We start from the raw sequence: 22749 nt of genomic DNA, 5'->3' as shown, positions 1-22749 counted from the left end.
AAGGCGTTTCACTCTCTTAGTTTCTTCAGTACTTTTCTTGAATATATACGGATTATGTATTTAATTGATATTTGAGCTGTTCTTGTCAAGTCATGTAGCGGGTGCTCCTCTAATTATGGTGCATCTTCCTTTTCCACCATCAGGCAATAACTTGTATGCTAGAACCAGTCATAGGGCAATTTCATTTGTCCCAGGATGCTTTCTTGGAACTTGAAAAGGATGAGTAACAACGGTCATCTACAAGTTGTATTATTAAACGGAACGTTGTATTATTTTCATTATCAGTCGGGTTGCAATTTAGTACAGTTTCATTCACTATGCAGAGCTGTGTGCAGATTTACGATAGTCCCTTGCTGAACATATCTTTTCACCATTTAGGATATTTTCATCTCTCTTGGGATGCAAACAAATGTTAAACTGTCCTTTATTCTGGTGAATTGGATTTTCTCTTTTAATTGTCCATGTATTGCATATTTGAACATTTCTGAAGAATATTTTTCTTTAACTTCATGTGAACAGTGCAGTGGCGTAGGGGTTAGTGCTCTCGCCTTGCAGTGCTGGGTCTGAGAGGAGTTTGTATGTGCTCTCTGTGTCTGTGTGGGTTTTCTCCGGACACTCTGGTTTCCAACTCTTCTAATAGTACTGGAATGTGTTGGTTGGGCATCATCTTCAAGGATAAAGGCTGTATGAGCAAATCCAGCAGTCACTCTTGTTCAGGCGCTGGGCATACTGTTGATGCATCAAGTTCAATTTATTTTGAAGTCTTCCTTGTAGTTGCAAAGTTCAGCTTTTTGTAGTCATCAAATGTATCAGGTACAGCAAACCCCATTGTATGGGTTTTTTTTGCGGATAATTGATATTGTCCTCAGCACCTTTGAGAAAAAATAAAAAGGAAGAGAAGAGAAGGGAAAAACACAAAAAGTAATATGCAACATTCTGGTGAATTTTCAGCATAAAAAAACTAAACTCACTAACTACCTTCCCACTTGTGGTTCAAAAAGAAAAATATTATTGATGCTATATGGTGCTGGGTGCATTCTTACTAGTTTGCTCTAGTGTTCAAACTTATAACATCAGGTTCCTTCTCTTCTTGCTTATGTCTTTTCTTAAGTTCATCTTAGTTTGTCTTTTAAAAATCAAAGTAGTATTATCCATTTTCTGTAAATGTTGAGATATTTCTTCTCTTTAAAAACTGTTCATGTTCTTCTTCTGAAAATAAAAAAACTTTCACCTTTAAGCTGTGTATTAAATCCATTGATAGCATATCATACATGTCTTCATTGGTTGCTTCATGTGTGTTGTGGCTTTTATCATCGCTTGATATCAGTAAGTCCTTGTCTATGTACAAAAACATTTTCTCTTGTTATCTGTTCATCACTTTAGTAAACTGTTGTCCTCAGTGTTACACTTCTTGAATAGCGTATTCATCTTGAAACTGTTCTTCTTGAACTTCGTCAGTGAATTACCTAAGGCATGGATTTCTCTTCCAGTCTCTTGGTGTACATAACTTCATTTCTTCTTCATGTATTTAAAAAAGTCTTCATCAATCTAGGCTTCATTCTTCACATTAGGTTTTTAATCATCTTGTACATTTAATGTAGTTTAGTGCAGTCTTCTGTAGTACCAGCTTGAATGCTGTGTGTCATTATTGTGAACAGTTATCTCCTTGTTTCTCCTGTAGTATGGCTTTCTTCCTGTAACTTCTCATAAGTCTTTATTGCATCTGCTTCTGTATTTGTAGCATGTCAGTATATCGCTGCATAGGTAGAAAAATCTATATCTTCCACATTTTCTTCATATACGGAATCAAAAATAGAATATCTATGTATATTTATCAGTCTTTTTCAAAAACTTTACATTGACTGTCTTCTTCTATAACTGGATGATCTTGACATCTTAGTCTTGATCTTGAAATCTTGATATGATGTAACAGTCTCTATTGTAGTTTCAAATGTCCATCAAAGTCTTCTTTCACTCATCTTCTGGTATTTTCTATATCAAAAATCTTGTCCTCTTCTAGTTCATCAGATTTATCTGTAAAAACTGAATATCTCCATCTTGTAATGCTCTCTCTTCACCCACCTGATAATCTCATTTATCTTTTAACCTGGTGTCTTCTTCTGTCTGGTCTTCTTTTCTTGTATTCCTTCAGGCCCACTTTTCTCTTAGTGCTGTCTCGATCTTCTCTCAGCTGGTGCGTCAACCAGTGGTTGGAGTTGTTAAAGAAGTAAAAGTACGGCTTAGTCCTCACACTTCTCTGGTTACTCCAGTTCCAATTGTTTCTTCTTCAGCTGTTTTCAGATCAGAGCTTCTTATAACATAGCCTCATCAAATGGCTTGTCTTCATGTTGATGTCTTTGCATAGTCTTCTAGCATGTAGCTTTCATCGCTTTATCTTAGCGGGTTTCTTCTGGGTGCCTGCAAGGAATGCTTGTTTGGAGTCTTCTTTGGTTCAGACAAAGGAGATTATCTTGTGAGACTTCCAAGCTTCAATAGCAACATTTTCAATTCTTCTTTAGTGAAACCTTCTTAGTATAATGTAGTCACAAAAATAGTCTCTTGATGCTTCTTAATAGGATCTAGCCTCAAAAATGAGTAGAGATTTCCCCCCTTGAGGCTAGGACTATAAAAATGAAAAACCTTCTTGTTTAACGGTCACTTCTGTATATTCATGCGTTACATCTCAACATGGCAGCTGCTATATATGAGTCTTCATCTCTCTTTTAGCTTCTCATGGCAAATAATAAAAAACAAACAAAAAAACTTAAATCTTCACTAGTGCATTCTTCTTCTATTTCCTTCTAGGCATAATTGTTGATTAACTTCTGTATAAAAAAACTGTAGTAGGCCTTTTTTTTTTTTCTTTCTTATATTCAACAAAAAACTCAGAAGTCATATAAAAAAATCTTTCATTTGTAGTCTGAGAGAAAAAAAAAATCAAGTGTCATATCTCTTTAAGTCTATTTCTGAATGCATGTTGTGTTGCTGCCATTTGGAGGATTGTCTTGTCTTCTCCTGTGTCGGCATCTGGTAGTGCTAACCACACACTTAAGATTCTTGTTCTCATAAAAAAAAATACAAAAATAAAAATAAACATTTCTTCTTACATCTCATTTATGTCTGCTGTAACTTGTCTTGTATCTGTAGTCTTCTACTTTTAAAGAGCCATACATCTTTAAAACAGGATTTTTCTCTTTTTAAAAAAAAAAAAAAATAGTTATAGGAGCTTTTGCTTTCATCACAAAGTCTGTTCAATTCTCTAGTATAAAAAAACAATGTTAATTCTCTTGATAGTAGGATCCCCTCATATATAACAAATGCTCTTTGTTTGACAAAAACTGCTCTCTCACTCTTCTTTTTCACTGATCCTTGTCTCAAAATGTTTTTCTGCACTTGTAGGGTAGCCATTTTCATAATGTATAGCTATATACTCTACTTCAGTATGCTGCTCCAATATAATCTGCTTCATTTTGTCAGAAAAGTACATGTAGCGCTAATCCTTTTCTCAGGTTCAATAGGCCAAAGTATTTATTTTCTCTTCTAAGTCTTTTCATAGACCATAAACTGAGTGTGCTCATTAGCAATTCTCTTCTATGAGATTTTTAAGCATAAGAATATCTACCTTCTTTGCTTTAGATTTTTGGATGCTTCATATTCATATCCAACTCTATATTTGAGTATAAAAGTACTTTTTTATTCTCTTATCGCGATAGAAAACTATGGTCTATATTTCCACCATAGAAAGTATACTTCAAGATAACAATCAAGATAACCATCAACTGTTGGGCGCCAACTGTCAAAAACCTGTGCGGTTTTTGCCTTTTTCATGATTGCTAACTCAGTAAAGGACCAGCCCTTAAAGCGTTGCTATCATATAAATCCGGCATAGTGGGGTCTGTACCCTCTATAACAGTAATTATAGATTGACGGTATACCTTGAAATGAATCAGAGCACTCAGTATATAATTTTATATAAAAAATTGTATTTGCTTATCATACAGCATATATACAAAATATGAACAGTTCCAAGTAGTGTTTCCTTATAACAGTATTCCATCTTATCAAGGCTTTATAGCCAAGCAATTATCAATCATCTAAGTACATTCAAAAAAGAATATAACAGTTGTGTTATGTAGAATAAGATCAAAAGTAGTCTCATCTGTATCAATAGCTGTATATCTAGTAGCTGTGTAAAACTTGTAGTAATCTTCTTAAAGAAATAGCATAAAAAATAGCTTCTAAAAAACTTCTTGTTAACATCTTAATAAAACTTAATGCTGAAAAATTAATAAAGTAAATCACCAGAATATTAAGCATATTACCCCTTCTCTGACATCTCTTCAGCATCTAGAACCACTTGTGGGAAGGTAGCTTCTGCCTCGTGTCTTCTCAGGAGATTGCTGGGCTTCTGCAAACTATGAGCTTTCAGGCCCTACTTTTATAGGGGTTGGAGGCAATATGGCTGCCTAATCTGGACTTTCCCTGAATCCCAGGCTCTGATTGGCTAAAGCTTTCGTGCGTCAATGCTTTATCATGTTTTGATTACCTAAGTCACAATATTATTGTTTATAAATTCTTAATTACCTTATCTTGTGGGAATTAACGTAATTTGGAGTGCTTGACATTTTGTTTAGGTCATTTCTGACGCACGTAATTAAAAATGGACGTCAACAGCCATCTTGTCTGTTGGCTGACCCAGACATGGAGACTAAACAATGTCATTCATGACGCATTTCTGATAAAGTGTTCCCTGTTAATTATGTTGGAATGTCTTGGTACTTCTCCAGACATGAGATTGGTCAGGTTGACACTGTAACCAGACCTGTGAGAGCCTTCAGCAATTTAAGGCTTATTGAAACATACAGGGCTTCTAATATACTTATTTAAATATAAAGCTTATTATATAATTCTTCTTAAAACAATGAATCATATAAGAAATAATTGCATATTAAATCTTAATAATATAAAATTATTTTCCATATATTTGTCTTTCTGATGAAAAAATAAATATCTAATTTTATCCGGCAGAGGTCAGCCTTTCATAACAAATAACAAACAGTATTAATAATGTTGATTTCATAAGACCGCCAGGTGGCATCATGGAATGATCTTTAACTAATTGGGAAAACAACTTTTTTGTTTAATATTTATATAACTTGTTCCCAAAACATCATGTGTTATCAGCTTTCTGAGACTGGAGCACGTCAACAATTCTTCCAGAACCATAACAATCTCACGAGAATGTCTTACTGTCTCATCTTTCACGGGTAGAATACAGCTTACATGTTTCAAAGTAATAGATTCTATTATTTAGGGTTTTACAATAACTATTTCTTTCTTTAGAAGGACTGTATTGATCATTAATATTTAGATTAATAATATCTGTGTGTAATAAGTATGTGCATTTATAATTACTGCAGTAATGTGAGTTTAATTTGCTTTTCTGTCTTCGCACAGAAGCCTCTTTAAATATTAAGGCCACGCACTAGCATAAACAAGAATGCTCTGACTTTTTGTAACTAGAATAATCTTATAGGCCTCACAGCCTGGAATATGTTATGTCACAGAGCAATATAAAGTACTCTAACTTTTCACTTTACAATGAAATTTTGTATAGAACATTAAAGCTTAAACCATACACTTATGACAGCTTTTTCCTGCATAAATAAAACCGCTAGAATTCTGACACAGCGAGTTAGAATAATGTGATCCGTCAGTGTGAACAGGCCCATAGCATTGTGTGGGCAGGGAGTTGTCATTCAGAACTATTCTGCAATGCAACTGGCCACTGTGAACAGGGCCTCAAGCTTCAATATTGTTGTGATAAAGGGGGTTGAGTATGGCAGGAGCAAGAATCCTACACACTAAGGCTAGGTTCACAGTTGTATAACTCATGTGTTATGACTGTGAACTGCAATGTAGACTGAACATAGACTTTAATACAAAGCCTGCATGCAGCGAGTTAGAAAAACGTTACTTTTCTGGGCCTGTTCACATTCTGTTACTGTGAACAAGCCCAGAGAATTGTATGGGCAGTGAGCCACTAGGCAGAATCGCATATGCGTTTTCTACTATGTGCTATGGAAAAAATTTGTGCGATCCTGCCTAGCGTGTTCCTTCCCTAAGGCTAGGTTCACAGTGCTCAGTTGCATTGCAGGAAAATTCTGCATGTCAACTCTTTGCCCATACAATCCTGTGGAGCTGTTCACAGTAACGGACCTCGTTAGTCTAACTCGCTACATGCAGGCTTTGTATTAAAGAGAACCCGAGGTGTGTTTAAAGAATGTTATCTGCATACAGAGGCTGGATCTGCCTTTACAGCCCAGTTTCTGTTGCTATCCCAAACCCCACTAAGGTCCCCCTGCACTCTGCAATCCCTCATTAATCACAGCCGTGCTGTGAGGCTGTGTTTACATCTGTAGTGTCAGTCTCAGCTGCTCCCCCTCCTCCTGCAGAGCTCCGGTCCCTGCCCCCCTCCCTTCTCTCTAATCAGCAGGGAGGGAAGGGATGCAGGCGGGAACTGAAGTTCTGCAGGAGGCGGGGAGAGCAGCAGACTGACACTATAGAGATAAACACAGCCAGCTCTGACAAGCTGTTTGTCAGCAGCGTGGCCGTGATTTATGGAGGGATTGCAGAGTGCAGGAGGACCTTAGAGGGGTTTGGGATAGCAACAGAGGCTGGGCTGTATAGGCAGTTCCAGCCTCTGTATGCAGATAATATTCTTCAAACCCACCTCTGGTTCTCTTTAAAGTCTATGTCCAGTCTCCAGTACAGTACAAAGTCATGACCACTGTGAACCTAGCCTTAAGGTTTGTGTATATGAACCACGGTATGCACGCACCACCACTATGATATACAAATGCAAAATGAGTTTGTACTGTAGTTTCCGTTTTTCAGCAGAACTGCACAAACTATGGGCAGAAAACCAGCTTCAGGTGACAAAAATGGCTAAAAAAAATACCACAAAAATCACCTAAATAGCTCAAGGATTGTGATTTGAGCTTTTATAGTGAGCTCCCTTAGGGTCCTTTTACACTAAATCAGTTGCTATTAGATTTATAACTGAACGAATAACTGATGTGCAAGGTCACATACATGTTTCCCTTTGGCTCAGTTCACAGTATACGCCTTTTAACGGAAAGCCTTTTCACAATGCACTGCTTTGAAAAGTTAAAGTGGATCTGAGCTCAGAACTACCTCTCTGCTCTAAAAGATTGGGCGCAGTATGAAAACAATCTGGGAAAGAATTTGTTACAATGCACAGGACCCCCCCCCCCCCCCCCCCTGAAAATTTACTGGATGAATTTTCAGAGAAAGCAAAGGACGGATTAAAGTGAATCCGAGGTAAAAAATAAACTGATGAGCTAAACAATTATATTTTATCCTCCTACTCCTCAAATGACTTTAAGTATATCATGGTTTTCTTTTATATTTAAACTATTATAAAGTAGGTTGAATGTTTGAGGCTAGTTACACACCAGGACGTTGCGTTTAGGGGACGTTATAGGGCACATAATGTGCCCCTAACACAACGCCTGGTGCTCTCTGGTGTGGACGTCGGAGTGAGCCGCGTTGTGCAGCTCAGTCTGGCGTCCGTGATGCGTACTCTTGGACGCATGCGGCATCACTTGGTCCCGCCCGGCCAATCGCCGCACAGAGCGGCCGCTCGCTCCAGGAAGTAAACACTGCACGTCACTGAGTGCAGTGAATATTAATTAGCCATGTGCCCGGCCGCTCTCCCCTCCTCCCCAACATGACTGAGCATGTGCAAACAGTCTAACGTGGCTTAGCCGCGGAGAACGCACAGCATGCAGCACTTTGCTGCGTTACAATGTAACGCAACGTGGGCAGTGTGAACAGCCCACTTGTGTTACATTGCTGTGCGTTGAGGGAGCGTTACAGGCTGCACTAACGTGCGCCTGTAACGTCCCTGTGTGCAAGAAGCCTTAACCACCCTAGCGTTCTGGACGAGCTGAGCTCGTCCAAGAAAAAGTTGCTGCTAGTGTTTCGGACGAGCTCAGCTCGTCCAGCACTTCCCCCACTCACCGCTGTGCAGCGCGTGCATTCGGCCGCCTTCTCTGTGCTGCTGCGGCTGCTGCGGGGCTCCCTCTCCCTCCTGCTGGGCTCTTAACGCCGGTCCCCGGCTCCCCGATCCTCCGGTCCCCGCTCCCCTCTTCTCTCCGCAATTCTCCGGAGATCCGGCAGTCAGGGAAGATGGCGCAGCCCAGCCACTTCCTCTGACGCCGGCTCCTGCGCCCCCCAGTGTCCGTCGCGGCGACAGCATCATTAGATTACATAGGGAAACAAACTCTATGTAATCCAATCATGCTACTGTAATTCAAAAAGTTGTTTGCACAAACACAAACACCTGTCAGCTCTCAATAAAAGCCCTGAACCGTTACTGCCTCTCCCTCTTTCAGATTCACCAGCGTCCAGTGTTAGTCTGTTGTCAGCTATCATCTGTGATTTCTGTGCGATTACTGCTTTTTTCCAGCCTTAGCTTCGTTCATATTACTGTCAGATTGCGTATTGCTTTCCGTCTTTTTCAAGACGCTGTGATCCCTGTGCGTTTGCTTTTGCTGTTTTTTTTTTTTTTGTCGCTGCCCATGACCCCGTACCCTGCTTGGGGTCATGGCCTCGTCCTCCCGGAGGCGTGTGCGTGACGAGGAGTTGCTGGATGTCCTCGAGGCAAGCGACAGCGAAGACGAGCTCCTAGAGAAATCGACAGACAGCGAGGTTCCCGGTAACCTGTCTTCGGAGACGGAGACCAGTGATGAGGAAGCCGAGGAGCCAGTGACGGTCGCACGCACCTGGTGTGAGCTGGGGAGCCCCACTCAAGCTCCGCCACCCAGGTTCCCCTTTACAGGGGCACCCGGGCAGAAGATCGCGTGCGACGAGAGTCTGCTGTCCTTTCTGGAGCTCTTCCTGACTGATGACGTCATCCGCAAGATCGTTGAGGAGACGAATCGCTATGCAGCGCAACATCAGCAGGAATCTTCTCTACCCAGGTTCTCGCGGAGCAGGAAGTGGGAACCTGTGACCAGCAACGACATCTGGGTGTTCCTGGGGCTCGTCATCCTCCAGGGAGTTGTTGGTAAGCCGCTGCAGAAGTGGTACTGGACCACTAATAAGATCCTCAGTACGCCCTTCTTTGGATCTGTTATGTCCGAGCCACGGTACACCCTCATCATGAAGTATTTGCACTTCGGAAACAACAAGGAGTTTGATGAGGCCACCCATCCCGCACCCAAGCTGAAAAAAATTTGGGACCTATACCAGATGATTGTTGCGAACTTCAAGGCTGTGTATGTTCCAGATCGCGACATCACGGTTGACGAAAGCCTCATGGCAAATAAGGGGAGACTGAGCTGGGTGCAATTTATTGCATCAAAAAGGGCACGCTTTGGGGTGAAGTCGTTTATGCTCTGTGAGGCCAAGTCCGGGTACATCTGGAACTCTGTAATTTACACGGGCAAAGGCACCAAATTTGCCCCTCAGTTCAGCCAGTTTGGGTGTGCCACCTCCTCTGTCCTAACCCTAATTGAGCCATTGCTGGATCAGGGGTACTGCCTGACGACAGACAATTTCTACAGCTCCCCTGAACTTTTTGATTACCTGGTCCAGCATAAAACCGATGCCTATGGTACCTTGAGGGCTAACCGTCGCAATCTGCCGCCGGCCTTTTCTGCCAGGAAGCTGAAGAAGGGGGAGGTTGTTGCCTGGCAGAAAGGCAAAATGATGGCTCTGAGGTGGAAGGACAAACGTGATGTATGTGTCCTCAGCACTATTCATAATGCCGAGACTGTCCGCACCACCAACAGGAGTAAACAGGAGGTGGATAAACCCAAAGCCATACTGGATTACAACAACACTATGGGGGGTGTGGACAGGGCTGATGGAGCCATGACCTTCTACCCGGCTGTCCGCAAGCAGCAGCGGAAATATTATAAAAAAAATGTCCGCCACTTACTTGAGCAGTGCTTGTGGCAGTGCTTGTGGAATGGCTATGTGCTATACAAGAAAAGCTGTGTAAGGCCTGTACCCCACCACAACTTTGTCTGGCAGCTGACGGAAGCAATCTGCATGAAGTACCCCCCACCAGAGTCAACATCTAGACCGGGGCGCAGGGCATCATATGTCGTGAATCCGGCACGGCTTTCAGGGAGACACTTTGTGGAGTACTTGCCACCGACCCCACAGAAAGCAAACCCTACAAGAAGGTGCGTTGTTTGCTGCAATAAGAAGGACAAGGATGGCAAAAAGATGCGGAAGGAGACCCGCACTTATTGCACGGACTGTGACGTGGCACTTTGCGCATTACCATGCTTCAAGATCTACCACACTAAAGAAGTGTTCTAAAGTACACTTGTACCCTGTATAATTTTGTTTTCAAAGATTTTATTAAGTTTTCAGTTTTCAAAAAAGAAAAGAATACATTAAGGCTAACAACAGAGCCAAATAATAACATAACAGTCAACGTAACATTGGACAGTTATCCTACAATAAAACGGATGATAACATAATCACAATGTAAACAAAGGGGACATGCACAGTAGAAAGCTTTATAAAGGTGTGCCCCAGAGGATCACGTCCAACTATCTGGGGCATGCATATGAGTAAGGGGAGGGTAGTCCCAGCCTGAGGCTGGGGAAGACTGTGATCTCCGGTACCCGTCGTCCAGCGATAGACGAGCAACCAAGAGGTCGCTATGATGAGCTCAACTGGGGAGTTCAAACGAGGAAGAAAGAACCAGAAGAGAGAGAATGAAGGAAAGAAGGAAAAAAGAGAGAGAGAGGAAGAAGAGGAGGAGGGCCATCCCGACTCATAGCCTCGTGATCAAGGAGCTCTCCATGAGAGGATGTTCTAATTGGATCCAGGGGTCCCAAATCTTCTAAAAAAATTTGTACCCTGTATAATTTTGTTTCTGCCTTCATTTATTTATTTCTGCATTTTCTTTATATTTCTGCATTGAGGAAAAATGCAAGGTATTTCAGTTTGTCATTAATAAATTTTATTTTATTTTTGACAAGAATTAGTGTTTGACACTTTTATTATACTCAGAATGTATACTAAACTCTTGCTTGGCTCATTTTGGTAAGTTACAGGAAAAAGGTGCTGAAAATTAAATGTACCGCTTTTTGCACAGAAATCCTTGGGAATCAGAACGCCGAGGTGGTTAATGTCTCTAATCAGTGACAGTCTATTAAATGTTCCAGACATAAAATACATCAACTATTGACTTTTTTATCCCTTTCCTGTTACCTCAGAAGTTGTATTCTGCCAGAAAAACTTTTATGACTGTAATTAGCATTAGTGATGTTTACTATATTGCTGACAAGCTACTGACAAGACAGAAGCTGGCACTTTCATGCCTAAAAATTAACACTTTCAGGCAGAAAAATAAAGCAAGTAAAACAGCCTGGTTATTAATATGCTTTGTACTGCACATACACATGTTTATCTCCTTATGTCATATGTCACCTCGGGTACAATTTAACCACTTTACCCCCGCCCGTACGAATTTCTCCGTCCCTTTTTCCATCCTTTAACCCCCAGGGACGGAGAAATCCGTACTTTCTGCGCTCCTGCTCGCTCTAGCGCGCACTCCTGCTCGTAAACACGCCACCGGCCGCTCGCCCGGAGATCAATGAACGGGAAAATCCATTCCCGTTCGTTGATCTAAGCCCCGCAATGATCCGCTGCTTCTCCGCTAAGCAGCGTGATCATTGTGAAAAAAAAAAAAAAACGTTCCCAGCCTCCTAGTACTTCCTCCAAGCGTCCGGAAGGACGCTTGGAGGTCGCATTAAACAAAAAGTTACTGTTGCCATCTTGTGGCCAAATAGTAAAACTACATCCTAAAGCATTTTTCACATCCAAATACATTACTTATACACAAAAAATTAACTCATTACCTCCCACACTCCCCATTTTTTTTTTTTTTTTTTTTTTTTTTTTGTAATTAAAAAAAAAATTAAATTTACAATTAAAAAGAAAAATACATAAATAGTTACCTTAGGGACTGAACTTTTTTAAATATTTGTCAGGAGGGTACAACACTGTTACTTTATAAACTATGGGCTTGTAATTAGGGATGGACGCAAAACTGAAAAAAATGCACCTTTATTTCCAAATAAAATATTGGCGCCAAACATTGTGATAGGGACATCATTTAAATGGTTTTATAACCGAGAAAATGGGCAAATATATTTCATGGGTTTTAATTACAGTAGCATGCATTATTTAAAAACTATAATGGCCGAAAACTGAAGAAAAATGGATTTTTTCCCACATTTTTTTTTTTTTAAATTCTTGGCATAATGTCCCACCTAAAAGCCTAACTGGTGGCAGAAAAAACAAGATATAGTTCATTTCATTGTGATAAGTAATGATAAAGTTATAGACGAATTAATTGAAGGAGCGCTGAAAGGTGAAAATTGCTCTGGTGCTCAAGGGGTAAATCCCCTCAGTGGTCAAGTGGTTAGAGTACCTGTCTTTGCAGTACAGCTAATGCTGAGGTGCTGTTAGTCATGCCTTGTGATTACACACTTGTTACACTAAACTGTATCTAAATAAACAAACAGCTCAGTGCAGCTTATTTCTACAGCATTTCTATGTGGAATGAACACTTTTCAGTCTGTTTTTAGCAAGAGCTCAGGTTCACTTTATACACTTAAAAACTGATGCATTTTAGTGTGAGAGGGGCCTTAGGTTGCGTTTCCACTTAATTATGTGTACACATTTTTGTATACTCATTTTAACTGTATGCCCTCAGTGCATAGCAGTTGACTGGAAAAGCAGTGTGCTACAAGTTGTTATTATTAGGGATATTCTTATTAGGCGTGGAGATCAGCTGCAAAGTCCGTGTTTGAATATTGAGTTGCAGTGGAGAACCTCTGTGGGAGGTAATACATTTTTTTTTATATCAACAGTAGAAATGATCAATGAGATGCAAATTATGTATGTACATTTGTATGCAAATATATGCAGTTTGAAAATGGACCAATCAATTTAAACCTGGGTGGGACTTAATTGGTCCATTTTCAAGCTGCACATACAGTAAATGCATATAAATTTGCATGAAGTCATAAATATTTACATCTCATTGATCATCCCTAGTCAACAGGGATGTTGAAATCTGCAGTACAGTAATAACCGAGAACATGTCAGTGGACAGGAAGAGGAGGAGCCATGCTGAAAAGTGTTCCAGAAACAGGGTGGCTTGGCTTGGTGGATTGTAGATAGGATGGATGGATGGTCACCCCACTGGATGGTAGATGAATAGGATGGCCACAACACTGTCATGTTTATTTCCAGTACAAGAAAATTCTCCCGCACTCTTACTGGCTAGGCCAATATGTGGGTGGCGTGCTGGATACAACAACAATCACCCAAAGACCGCATCATTTGTGGTGAAAAAGATGTAAATCATTTCAGTGTAATCAGTAGTGATAGTTGTTGATGAATTAATGGTAGAAGCGTGATATGTGAAAATTGCTGTGGTTTAAAGGGGAAATAACCTGTGGTAGGGAAGTGGTCAAGAAGTACTAGAGCTGTGGGGAATGTGAGACTGATATGCAAGGGAAGCTAGTCTGGCTAAGGACCCTGGCCAGGGTTATGTGATATACTGTATCCTTATTAGGAGGAGTAAAGATCAATGAGCACATTGATTAACAGTATGTGGAAAAAGTATGTTCCATTTTAATACTGGATATTGTTAGTCGTTGCCAGCTTTAAAGAGAATCTGTACTCTAATATTCTTACAATAAAAAGCATACCATTCTATTCATTATTTTCTCCTGTGTCCCTCTGTGCTGTTTCTGCCACTCTCTGCTGCAATCCTGGCTTGTAATTAACAGTTTTAGGCAGTGTTTACAAACAAACTAACCAGCTTCTAATAGGCTCAGCTAAGCATAGTGTATGAGTCATTCAGAGTATGCAGGGGGCCTGCAGAGGGTGTGTATCGCTTCTACCAATCACAAGCAGCCCTGCACATTCCACACAATCAAGCTTTAGCCCGACAAACCGGACAGAGGAAAGATACATTGATTTATTACAGAGACAGTGCAGTTAGGAAAGACTGCAGTAAGCCAGAGCAGATTAGAACAGGCATAGGAACTTATAGGATAGAAGAACTAAGGCTGAAAAAATTGTTACAGAGTCTCTAAGTCAACTGCATTGTTTTTTAACACATTTGAGTCTGTGGGGCAGATTTATGAAGGCAAGTTGAGCAAAAGTCTAGCTGTCACCCAGAATAACCAATCAGTTATTGGTTTGTTTGTTTTTACAGATGGATTTTACTTGTATGTTCTGGAAAACGGTACCACTTTGTTAACTTGCACTGGTCTTGATAAATGTAACCCATGAGGGCTAGTTTACTGTGCTCATTAGTGTTAATAATAATTCTGCATGTCAGCTCCCTGCCCTTACAAATTCTATGGGCCTATGAGTGTGAACTGCAATGGAGATTGGACATAGACTTGAATGCAAAGCCTGCATACAGCAAGTTAGAAAAACGCGATCAGTTACGACTTTTTTTACTGTGAACATGCTCATAGAATTGTATGGCCAGCATGGATGAGCTCCGGATAAAATTTTGGATGAAATCCGAATGAGTTTCATTAGGATTTCATCCTCTAATTACTGCACCTGAGCGAGTTTGTGCTTCAGCTAGGAAGGAGGAAGTGTTTGTAGTCACGTGACCGTGGCTTGGAACACAGCGTGGGACGGGTTAAAGAAGAAGGCTGCTGAGTCAGTTTAACCTCCCACACAAACCCGCTCAGGTGCAGTAATTAGAGGATGAAATCCGAATTAAACTTATTCGGATTTCATCCAAATTTTATCCAGAGCTCATCCCTGATGGCCAGTGAGTTGACATGCAGAATTATTCTGCAACGCGACTGAGCGCTGTGAACCTAGCCTAAACCTTAAAATCGGTCCGGCAATTTTTGCTTTCTGTAGACGTGAAAAGTCTCAAGGAACAAAACCACACACAGCAGTTGAGGGATTGGAATAGTTTGTTGCAGATTTATTCACCAGCTTTAAAATTGGTAATAGTGTACTCGAGATGAGAAATATCTCAAGGATGTAGGCCTCTGGTTACCTGAAATCAAAACAGATTATGCATGCATAATTGAGAGTCTCACACCGAAAGTGGACGGTATAATTCTCTGCCCCAGAGAGTTCGGGGAGAGCTTTTTATTAAGCTTATGACATAGTGTCACCACATGTTACTATGACGTACAGTACAGACCAAAAGTTTGGACACACCTTCTCATTCAAAGAGTTTTCTTTATTTTCATGACTATGAACATTGTAGATTCACACTGAAGGCATCCAAACCATGAATGAACACATGAGGAAGTATAGTACATAACCAAAAAGTATGAAACAACTGAAATTATGAAACAACTAGGTTCTTCAAAGTAGCCACCTTTTGCTTTGATTACAGCTTTGCACACTCTTGGCATTCTCTTGATGAGCTTCAAGAGGTAGTCACCTGAAATGGTTTTCACTTCACAGGTGTGCCCTGTCAGGTTTAATAAGTGGGATTTCTTGCCTTATAAATGGGGTTGGGACCATCAGTTGTGTTGTGGAGAAATCAGGTGGATACACAGCTGATAGTCCTACTGAATAGACTGTTTTTGTATTATGGCAAGAAAAAAGCAGCTAAGTAAAGAAAAACGAGCGCCTATCATTACTTTAAGAAATGAAGGTCCGTCAGTCCGAAAAATTGGGAAAACTTTAAAGGGATACTGTAGGGGGGTCGGGGGAAAATGAGCTGAACTTACCTGGGGCTTCTAATGGTCCCCCGCAGACATCCTGTGCCCGTGCAGCCGCTCACCGATGCTCCAGCCCCGCCTCCGGTTCACTTCTGGAATTTCTGACTTTAAAGTCAGAAAACCACTGCGCCTGCGTTGCCGTGTCCTCGATCCCGCTGATGTCATCAAGAGCGCACAGCGCAGGCCCAGTATGGTCTGTGTCTGCGCAGTACACTCCTGGTGACATCAACGGGAGCGAGGACACGGCAACGCAGGCGCAGTGGTTTTCTGACTTTAAAGTCAGAAATTCCAGAAGTGAACCGGAGGCGGGGCCGGAGCATTGGGGAGTGGCTGCGCCAACACAGGATGTCTGCGGGGGACCATTAGAAGCCCTGGGTAAGTTCAGCTCATTTTCCCCCGACCCCCCTACAGTATCCCTTTAAAGTGTCCCCAAGTGCAGTCTCAAAAAACATCATTCACTACAAACTAAACTGTCTCACATGTGGACCGCCCCAGGAAAGGAAGACCAAGAGTCACCTCTGCTGCGGAAGATAAGTTCATCCGAGTCACCAGCCTCAGAAATCGCAGGTTAACAGCAGCTCAGATTAGAGACCAGATCATGCCACACAGAGTTCTAGCAGCAGACACATCTCTAGAACAACTGTTAAGAGGAGACTGTGTGAATCAGGCCTTCATGGTAGAATATTTGCTAGGAAACCACTGCTAAGGATAGGCAACAAGCAGAAGAGACTTGTTTGGGCTAAAGAACACAAGGAATGGACATTAGTCCAGTGGAAATCTGTGCTTTGGTCTGATGAGTCCAAATTTGAGATTTTTGGTTCCAACCACCGTGTCTTTGTGTGACGCAGAAAAGGTGAACGGATGGTCTCTACATGCCTGGTTCCCACCGTGAAGCATGGAGGAGGCGGTGTGATGGTGTGGGGGTGCTTTGCTGGTGACACTGTTGGGGATTTATTCAAAATTGAAGGCATACTGAACCAGCATGGCTACCACAGCATCTTGCAGCGGCATGCTATTCCATCCGGTTTGCGTTTAGTTGGACCATCATTTATTTTTCAACAGGATAATGACCCTAAACACTCCTCCAGGCTGTGTAAGGGCTATTTGACCAAGAAGGAGAGTGATGGGGTGCTGCGCCAGATGACCTGGCCTCTACAGTCACCAGACCTGAACCCAATCGAGATGGTTTGGGGTGAGCTGGACCGCAAAATGAAGGCAAAAGGGCCAACAAGTGCTAAGCATCTCTGCAAATTCCTTCAAGACTGTTGGAAGACCATTTCAGGTGACTACCTCCTTGAAGCTCATCAAGAGAATGCCTAGAATGTGCAAAGCAGTAATCAAAGCAAAAGGTGGCTACTTTGAAGAACCTAGAATATAACATATTTTCAGTTGTTTCACTTTTTTGGTTATGTACTATACTTCCACATGTATTAATTCATAGTTTGGATGCCTTCAGTGTGAATCTACAGTGTTCATAGTCATGAAAATAAAGAAAACTCTTTGAATGAGGGGTGTCCAAACTTTTGGTCTGTACTATATAAAGATGGGTTGTCTTATAGATATACATAGTCCATATAAAAGAATAATTGCTGAACATGCTAGATTCATGTTAGATTGTCGATTGGTTAGTGAAATCTGCTGGATTAAGCATTCTTCTAGTTGAGTAATGTATATTGCTGTCTTCTCATAATCTTGTGATTCCAACAAATTGCAAGCTAAGCATCCTGTCACTGTCTTGTGACCGATGGGACAAGCTGCTTCTTCCAATCATAGAAATATAAGTATAGATTGATCTGATACACATTTGAAGGAAAATCAACTTATTTGGTAAACATCAGCAAATTAACAAGCATTATTGATATATCTGGTTATACATCTGAACAATATATTTCCTACATTATGTTCAGAGATTTTAGGTTACATACAGAGTGAGTGTGCATAAGAAATGACATCAAATTCTATAACCCATGGGTCTCTTGACATCAATAGCTTTGAAATGTGAAAGAACAAGAATCTGGTCACCTGTTTGAGTTGTTTAGTACCTGTCCTTTTTCATTGAATTTTGATGTACTGGTTTGTAGTTTTGCAGTTGTGTTAACAGCACCTTTCTTTGTCCCCCCTCTTTTCCTTGTTTCATCCAGAGCCAGTCTCCTGACAGGCCGCTTCCAGACCCGCTCTGGAGTGTACCCTGGCGTGTTCTACCCAAGTTCAGTTGGTGGGTTGCCACTCAGTGAGGTTACGATTGCTGAAATATTACAGACTCGTGGTTATGCCACAGCCATGGTGGGCAAGTGGCATCTGGGTTTAGGGCTGAATGGTACTTTTCTACCTACAAGGCAAGGGTTTCAGCACTTCTTGGGAGTTCCCTATTCCCACGATCAGGTAAAAGGCTTCTTAAAACATTATTTCTATATTTGCATACGGTTTGTGCTCTATGCTGCGTAGTCGCACATTAATTTGTTAAAGGGGCAGTATGGTGAATTGACTTATTATACAATCATTCAATATAACCTTTTACTAAGTGGAGCAATGTATTGAGCTTGCATTGTTGTAGAATAAAAGTAAATTACAATAGTGCATTAGCCACAATCAGTGAAGGAGTCACGTCAGGAGAGAAACCTTACTGACGCACAGTTAGCATATACCATTGTGGAGTAGGAGGCAGCCCTGTCAGCTGTTTGTAGTTTTGTTTTTCTTCCCCCCCCTTTGATGATCCCAGAGAGGATTGCTCCTATTTGTAACGGCACACTCGTGCAATTTTACAGCTCATCAGAGCAGCCTCAGGACAGTGATTTACGTCTCTTACCACCTTCCTCCGAAAGTAAAGAATATACAAAGAAAAACTGTGTGCCTCCGTTTTAAAAGGAATGTACAGAATGCAGGACACAGCTATAGCACTTGTGCCTGCTAAAACTAGCCACTGGGAATCCGCGCAATAGCAGAGAGCTGGTCTCCACAGCGTGGTTTTGCCAGCTTCTCTGAAGGGGGATTCAGCAGGCAGCATTTTTTTCATCAGCCGTAAATCACTGCCCTGAGACATACAGCGGCTCTGATGAGCTGTAAAACTGCACGAGTGTGCCGTTACAAGTAGGAGCATTCCTCTCCGGGATCATCAAAGGGGGGAAAAATAATAAACATACAAACAGCTGACAGGGCTGCCTCCTACTCTACAATGGTATATGCTAACTGTGCGTCAGTAAGGTTTATCTCCTGACGCCACTCCTTCACTGAATGTGGCTAATGCACTATTGTAATTTACTTTTATTCTACAACAATGCAAGCTCAATATATTGCTCCACTTAGTAAAAGGTTATATTGAATGATTGTATAATAAGTCAATTCGCCATACTGCCCCTTTAAATATTGAAGTGTTTAAGTGAAAATGTCTACAAACTATTTTAGTCCTTCTAAACACTTTTTGTGAGCTAATGCTCTTTAGAAGCATGCATCCTTTTCATATGTAACGTAATATCAAAGCGCTATAGCTGATACAAGTTTAAAAAGTCCCAGCGGAGTGCGCTACCACAAGGTCCGGCAAGACCTAAATACTTATACACAATCGCTTAAGCGCACATCCTATTTCATAAAGTCCACATAAACGTCATTCAGGAGTTTTCAATGCTGTTCTCATATGCAGTTTCTTGATCTCTTATGCCACCATCAGGGCCGTTTCTAGCCCCGTTCAGCAGGTTCTGCTGAACGGGGCGCCGATGAGAGACAGATTGGGGGGCGCCAGGCAGAAGGAGAAGGATGTGACGTCACCAGGTGAGGTGCGTGCAGGTATGGCTTGTGCTATGGGCGCCATACCTGCCACCAGCCGCTGCCGCCATTGCCTGCGCCCCCCTCTCGCAATAATCCTATCAGTCAGTGCCGCCCCCGCCGCCTGAACATCCTCGTTATTGCAGGCATCAGCGCATAAGCAGTGTCAGAAGGATGCACGCTACTCGCGCACAGTGTACTCCACATGCGGAAGGGACTAATGACGTCACTTCCGCATGTGGAGTACTCTGGGCGCGAGTAGCGTGCATGCCTTCTGTCACTGCTTACGCGCTGATGCCTGCAGTAACGTGGATGTTCAAGCGGCGGGGGCGGCACTGACTGATCGGATTCATCAGCGGAGGACTGGTCGCCGCAGATCTGAGGTCTGTAACCCCCAATCAGCACCCAGCCCCCCCAGCAAGCCTGCACCCAGCCCCCCCCCCAGCAAGCCTGCACCCAGTCAGCACCCACCCCCCAGCAAGCCAGCCCCCCAGCAAGCCTGCACCCAGCCCCCCTAGAAAGCCGGCACCCAGTCAGCACCCAGCCCCCCCAGCAAGCCTGCACCCAGCCCCCCCCCCAGCAAGCCTGCACCCAGCCCCCCAGCAAGCCTGCACCCAGTCAGCACCCAGCCCCCCCAGCAAGCCTGCACCCAGCCCCCCCCAGCAAGCCTGCACCCAGCCCCCCCCAGCAAGCCTGCACCCAGCCCCCCAGCAAGCCTGCACCCAGCCCTCCCAGCAAGCCTGCACCCAGTCAGCACCCAGCCCCCAGCAAGCCTGCACCCAGTCAGCACTCAGCCCCCCAGCAAGCCTGCACCCAGTCAGCACCCAGCCCCCCAGCAAGCCTGCACCCAGTCAGCCCCACAGCAAGCCTGCACCCAGTCAGCACCCAGCCCCCCCCCCAGCAAGCCTGCACCCAGCCTCCCCCCAGCAAGCCTGCACCCAGCCCCCCCAGCAAGCCAGCACCCTGCGCTAGGCAGCAGTCGTCTGCCCCCAGGCAGCACCCTACCCCAGCATGCACTATGCCTCAGGCAGCCAGCATCCTACTCTAGGCAGCTCCCTGCCACAGCCAGCTCCCTGCCGACAGCCCTCAGCAAGCACCCTGCGCCAAGCCAGCAATTAGGGGACAGCTATGGCTACCTAATATCATGGGGATACATCTTGCAAGCTAATACTAATACTGTATATGTGCACGTGGCTACTTAATTATTTTATCGGGGGAACATGGCTAGTTAATTTGTTTATGCAGGGCAAACTTGGCTACTTAATCATTTTATCTTGATGCACCTGCCTATGTAATTTGTTTGTTTGAGACACCTGGCTGTTTCATTATTTTATTTGGTGGTGTGTAACTACTTCACTATTTTATCTCGATGATTGTGACAACTTTATTTTTATTGTGCGGCACATGTCTACTTATTTTATCTGGAGGCATGGAAGTATTTGATCATTTTATCTGGAGGCATGGAAGTATTTGATCATTTTATCTGGAGGCATGGAAGTATTTGATTATTTTATCTGGAGGCAGGGAACTTATTAATTATTTTATCTGGAAGTGGGATTGCAACATGTACTGGGAGGGGGGTTGTGGGGTCAGGCCAGTGGGGGGGGGGCATATTTTTTGACTCTCGAACTGGGTGAAATTTAGCCTAGAAACTGCCCTGGCCACCATCACCATGGACACCCAACAGTAAACAGACTCGCCAGATGTATTGGCCACTGCTAGACTGGCCAACCATGCACAAATTCAGGAGCCTCAGTACTTCAGGATCCTGGCACCGCTGTGATGCTGTCCGTTTAGACCACCATCATCCTTCCCATACTCTATGCAATGTACCTCAAAGAAACAGCCTCCATAGCATAACTCCGTAAAAAACTTAAAACTTTAATTATATAATTGCACTCACATGCTCCAGAATGTATTGCACATATAGAGTTTTACGGGCTCTCCCCCGTTGCCTGGCAGGGCACAGCTTGTGTTGGGTCCTCCTGTTCCCCCTCCACTCAGCTTGCAGACACCACCGCCTCCACCGGCCGTTCACTTCCTGGTATGTCTAACCTCCCGCCCGATCGATTTAGTCACTCCCTCGTGACTCATCAGGGGCACGGGAGTTGGACTCATTACCAGGGTTTTTATATTCTTTTACTGGAGGCTAATTGGCTCTTCCTTCCTCTTCCGTCCGCGTCATGCGCGTACCAACCTTTTTTAGAGGGGGGCCACAGGCAGTACAGACCGGGGGAGAACAGACGGAGGTGGGAATATCAGGAGGAGTTCACATCACCCCGGGACAACAGAAAAAGGGGACCAGAAGGGGGGTACGGGCAGGATACAAGGTACAAGAGAAGAAAAAACTAGTTGGTGAGGGTATCTTTAATATTAGTGGAGTTGAGCTAAACAGAGAGGAGTTGAAAACCTTGGATAAAGGATTAAAGCATGCTCCGAATAAATCCATTAATAAATTCCAGACGTATATTGATCTACAGAAATACAGTAGGACCTTAAACCTAAAGAAGTACTTCCTAAATAAAGAAGGGCCAATGAGTAAGGCCAATCCGGTGAGCCAGTATTTGCATACAGGGATGAGGAATAGATCCATATTCAACCCCCAGGACAATTCAGTGGGAAACTGTGTGGAGGTTTTTAAGAAATTGGTGGAGAGGGATTTGGAAAGAATTAAGCCAAGGAGATTTAGTGGCGTAGCCCCATTGGCCAAGAGTATGTTGCAGGAAAAGGGACTTGTGATCAGGCCCGCGGATAAAGGGGGGGGGGGGGGGGTAGTGTTGCTCAATAAAGATCAGTACACCAAGGAGCTACAGTGGTGCCAGGATCCTGAAGTACTGAGGCTCCTGGATTTGTGCATGGTTGGCCAGTCTAGCAGTGGCCAATACATCTGGTGAGTCTGTTTACTGTTGGGTGTCCATGGTGATGGTGGCATAAGAGATCAAGAAACTGCATATGAGAACAGCATTGAAAACTCCTGAATGACATTTACATGGACTTTTTTATGAAATAGGATGTGCGCTTAAGCGATTGTGTATATGCATCCTTTTCAGTTTGCTGCTTGGTATGCATTTCCAATATGAGAAAATAGCAATGATATGCAGATAATACTGATAAGCAGATATCAGCGACAAGCCGATGATGCCAATAGACAAATTCCAATGGCGTGCTCATAATACCAAACACAGGTAGTTGGCAATGACATGCGAATAAT

At 42.9% G+C, this 22749-nt stretch overlaps 1 protein-coding gene across 3 annotated transcripts in view; it reads left to right on the top strand.

Moving 5' to 3' along the window:
- Positions 1–22749, top strand: part of ARSA (arylsulfatase A) — a 125385-nt gene that overhangs the window by 47948 nt on the left and 54688 nt on the right. For all 3 annotated transcript variants that reach the window (XM_068275866.1, XM_068275867.1, XM_068275865.1), the window contains exon 3: positions 17921–18161. In XM_068275866.1, coding sequence (XP_068131967.1) covers positions 17921–18161 — 241 coding nt within the window. The remainder of the gene's footprint in view (positions 1–17920; positions 18162–22749) is intronic.

This window comes from Hyperolius riggenbachi, chromosome 3 (genome assembly GCF_040937935.1).
Source record: "Hyperolius riggenbachi isolate aHypRig1 chromosome 3, aHypRig1.pri, whole genome shotgun sequence".
Taxonomy (NCBI): domain Eukaryota; kingdom Metazoa; phylum Chordata; class Amphibia; order Anura; family Hyperoliidae; genus Hyperolius; species Hyperolius riggenbachi.
Note: the sequence above shows the minus strand (reverse complement) of the source record. Positions and strands in the feature narration are given on the sequence as shown.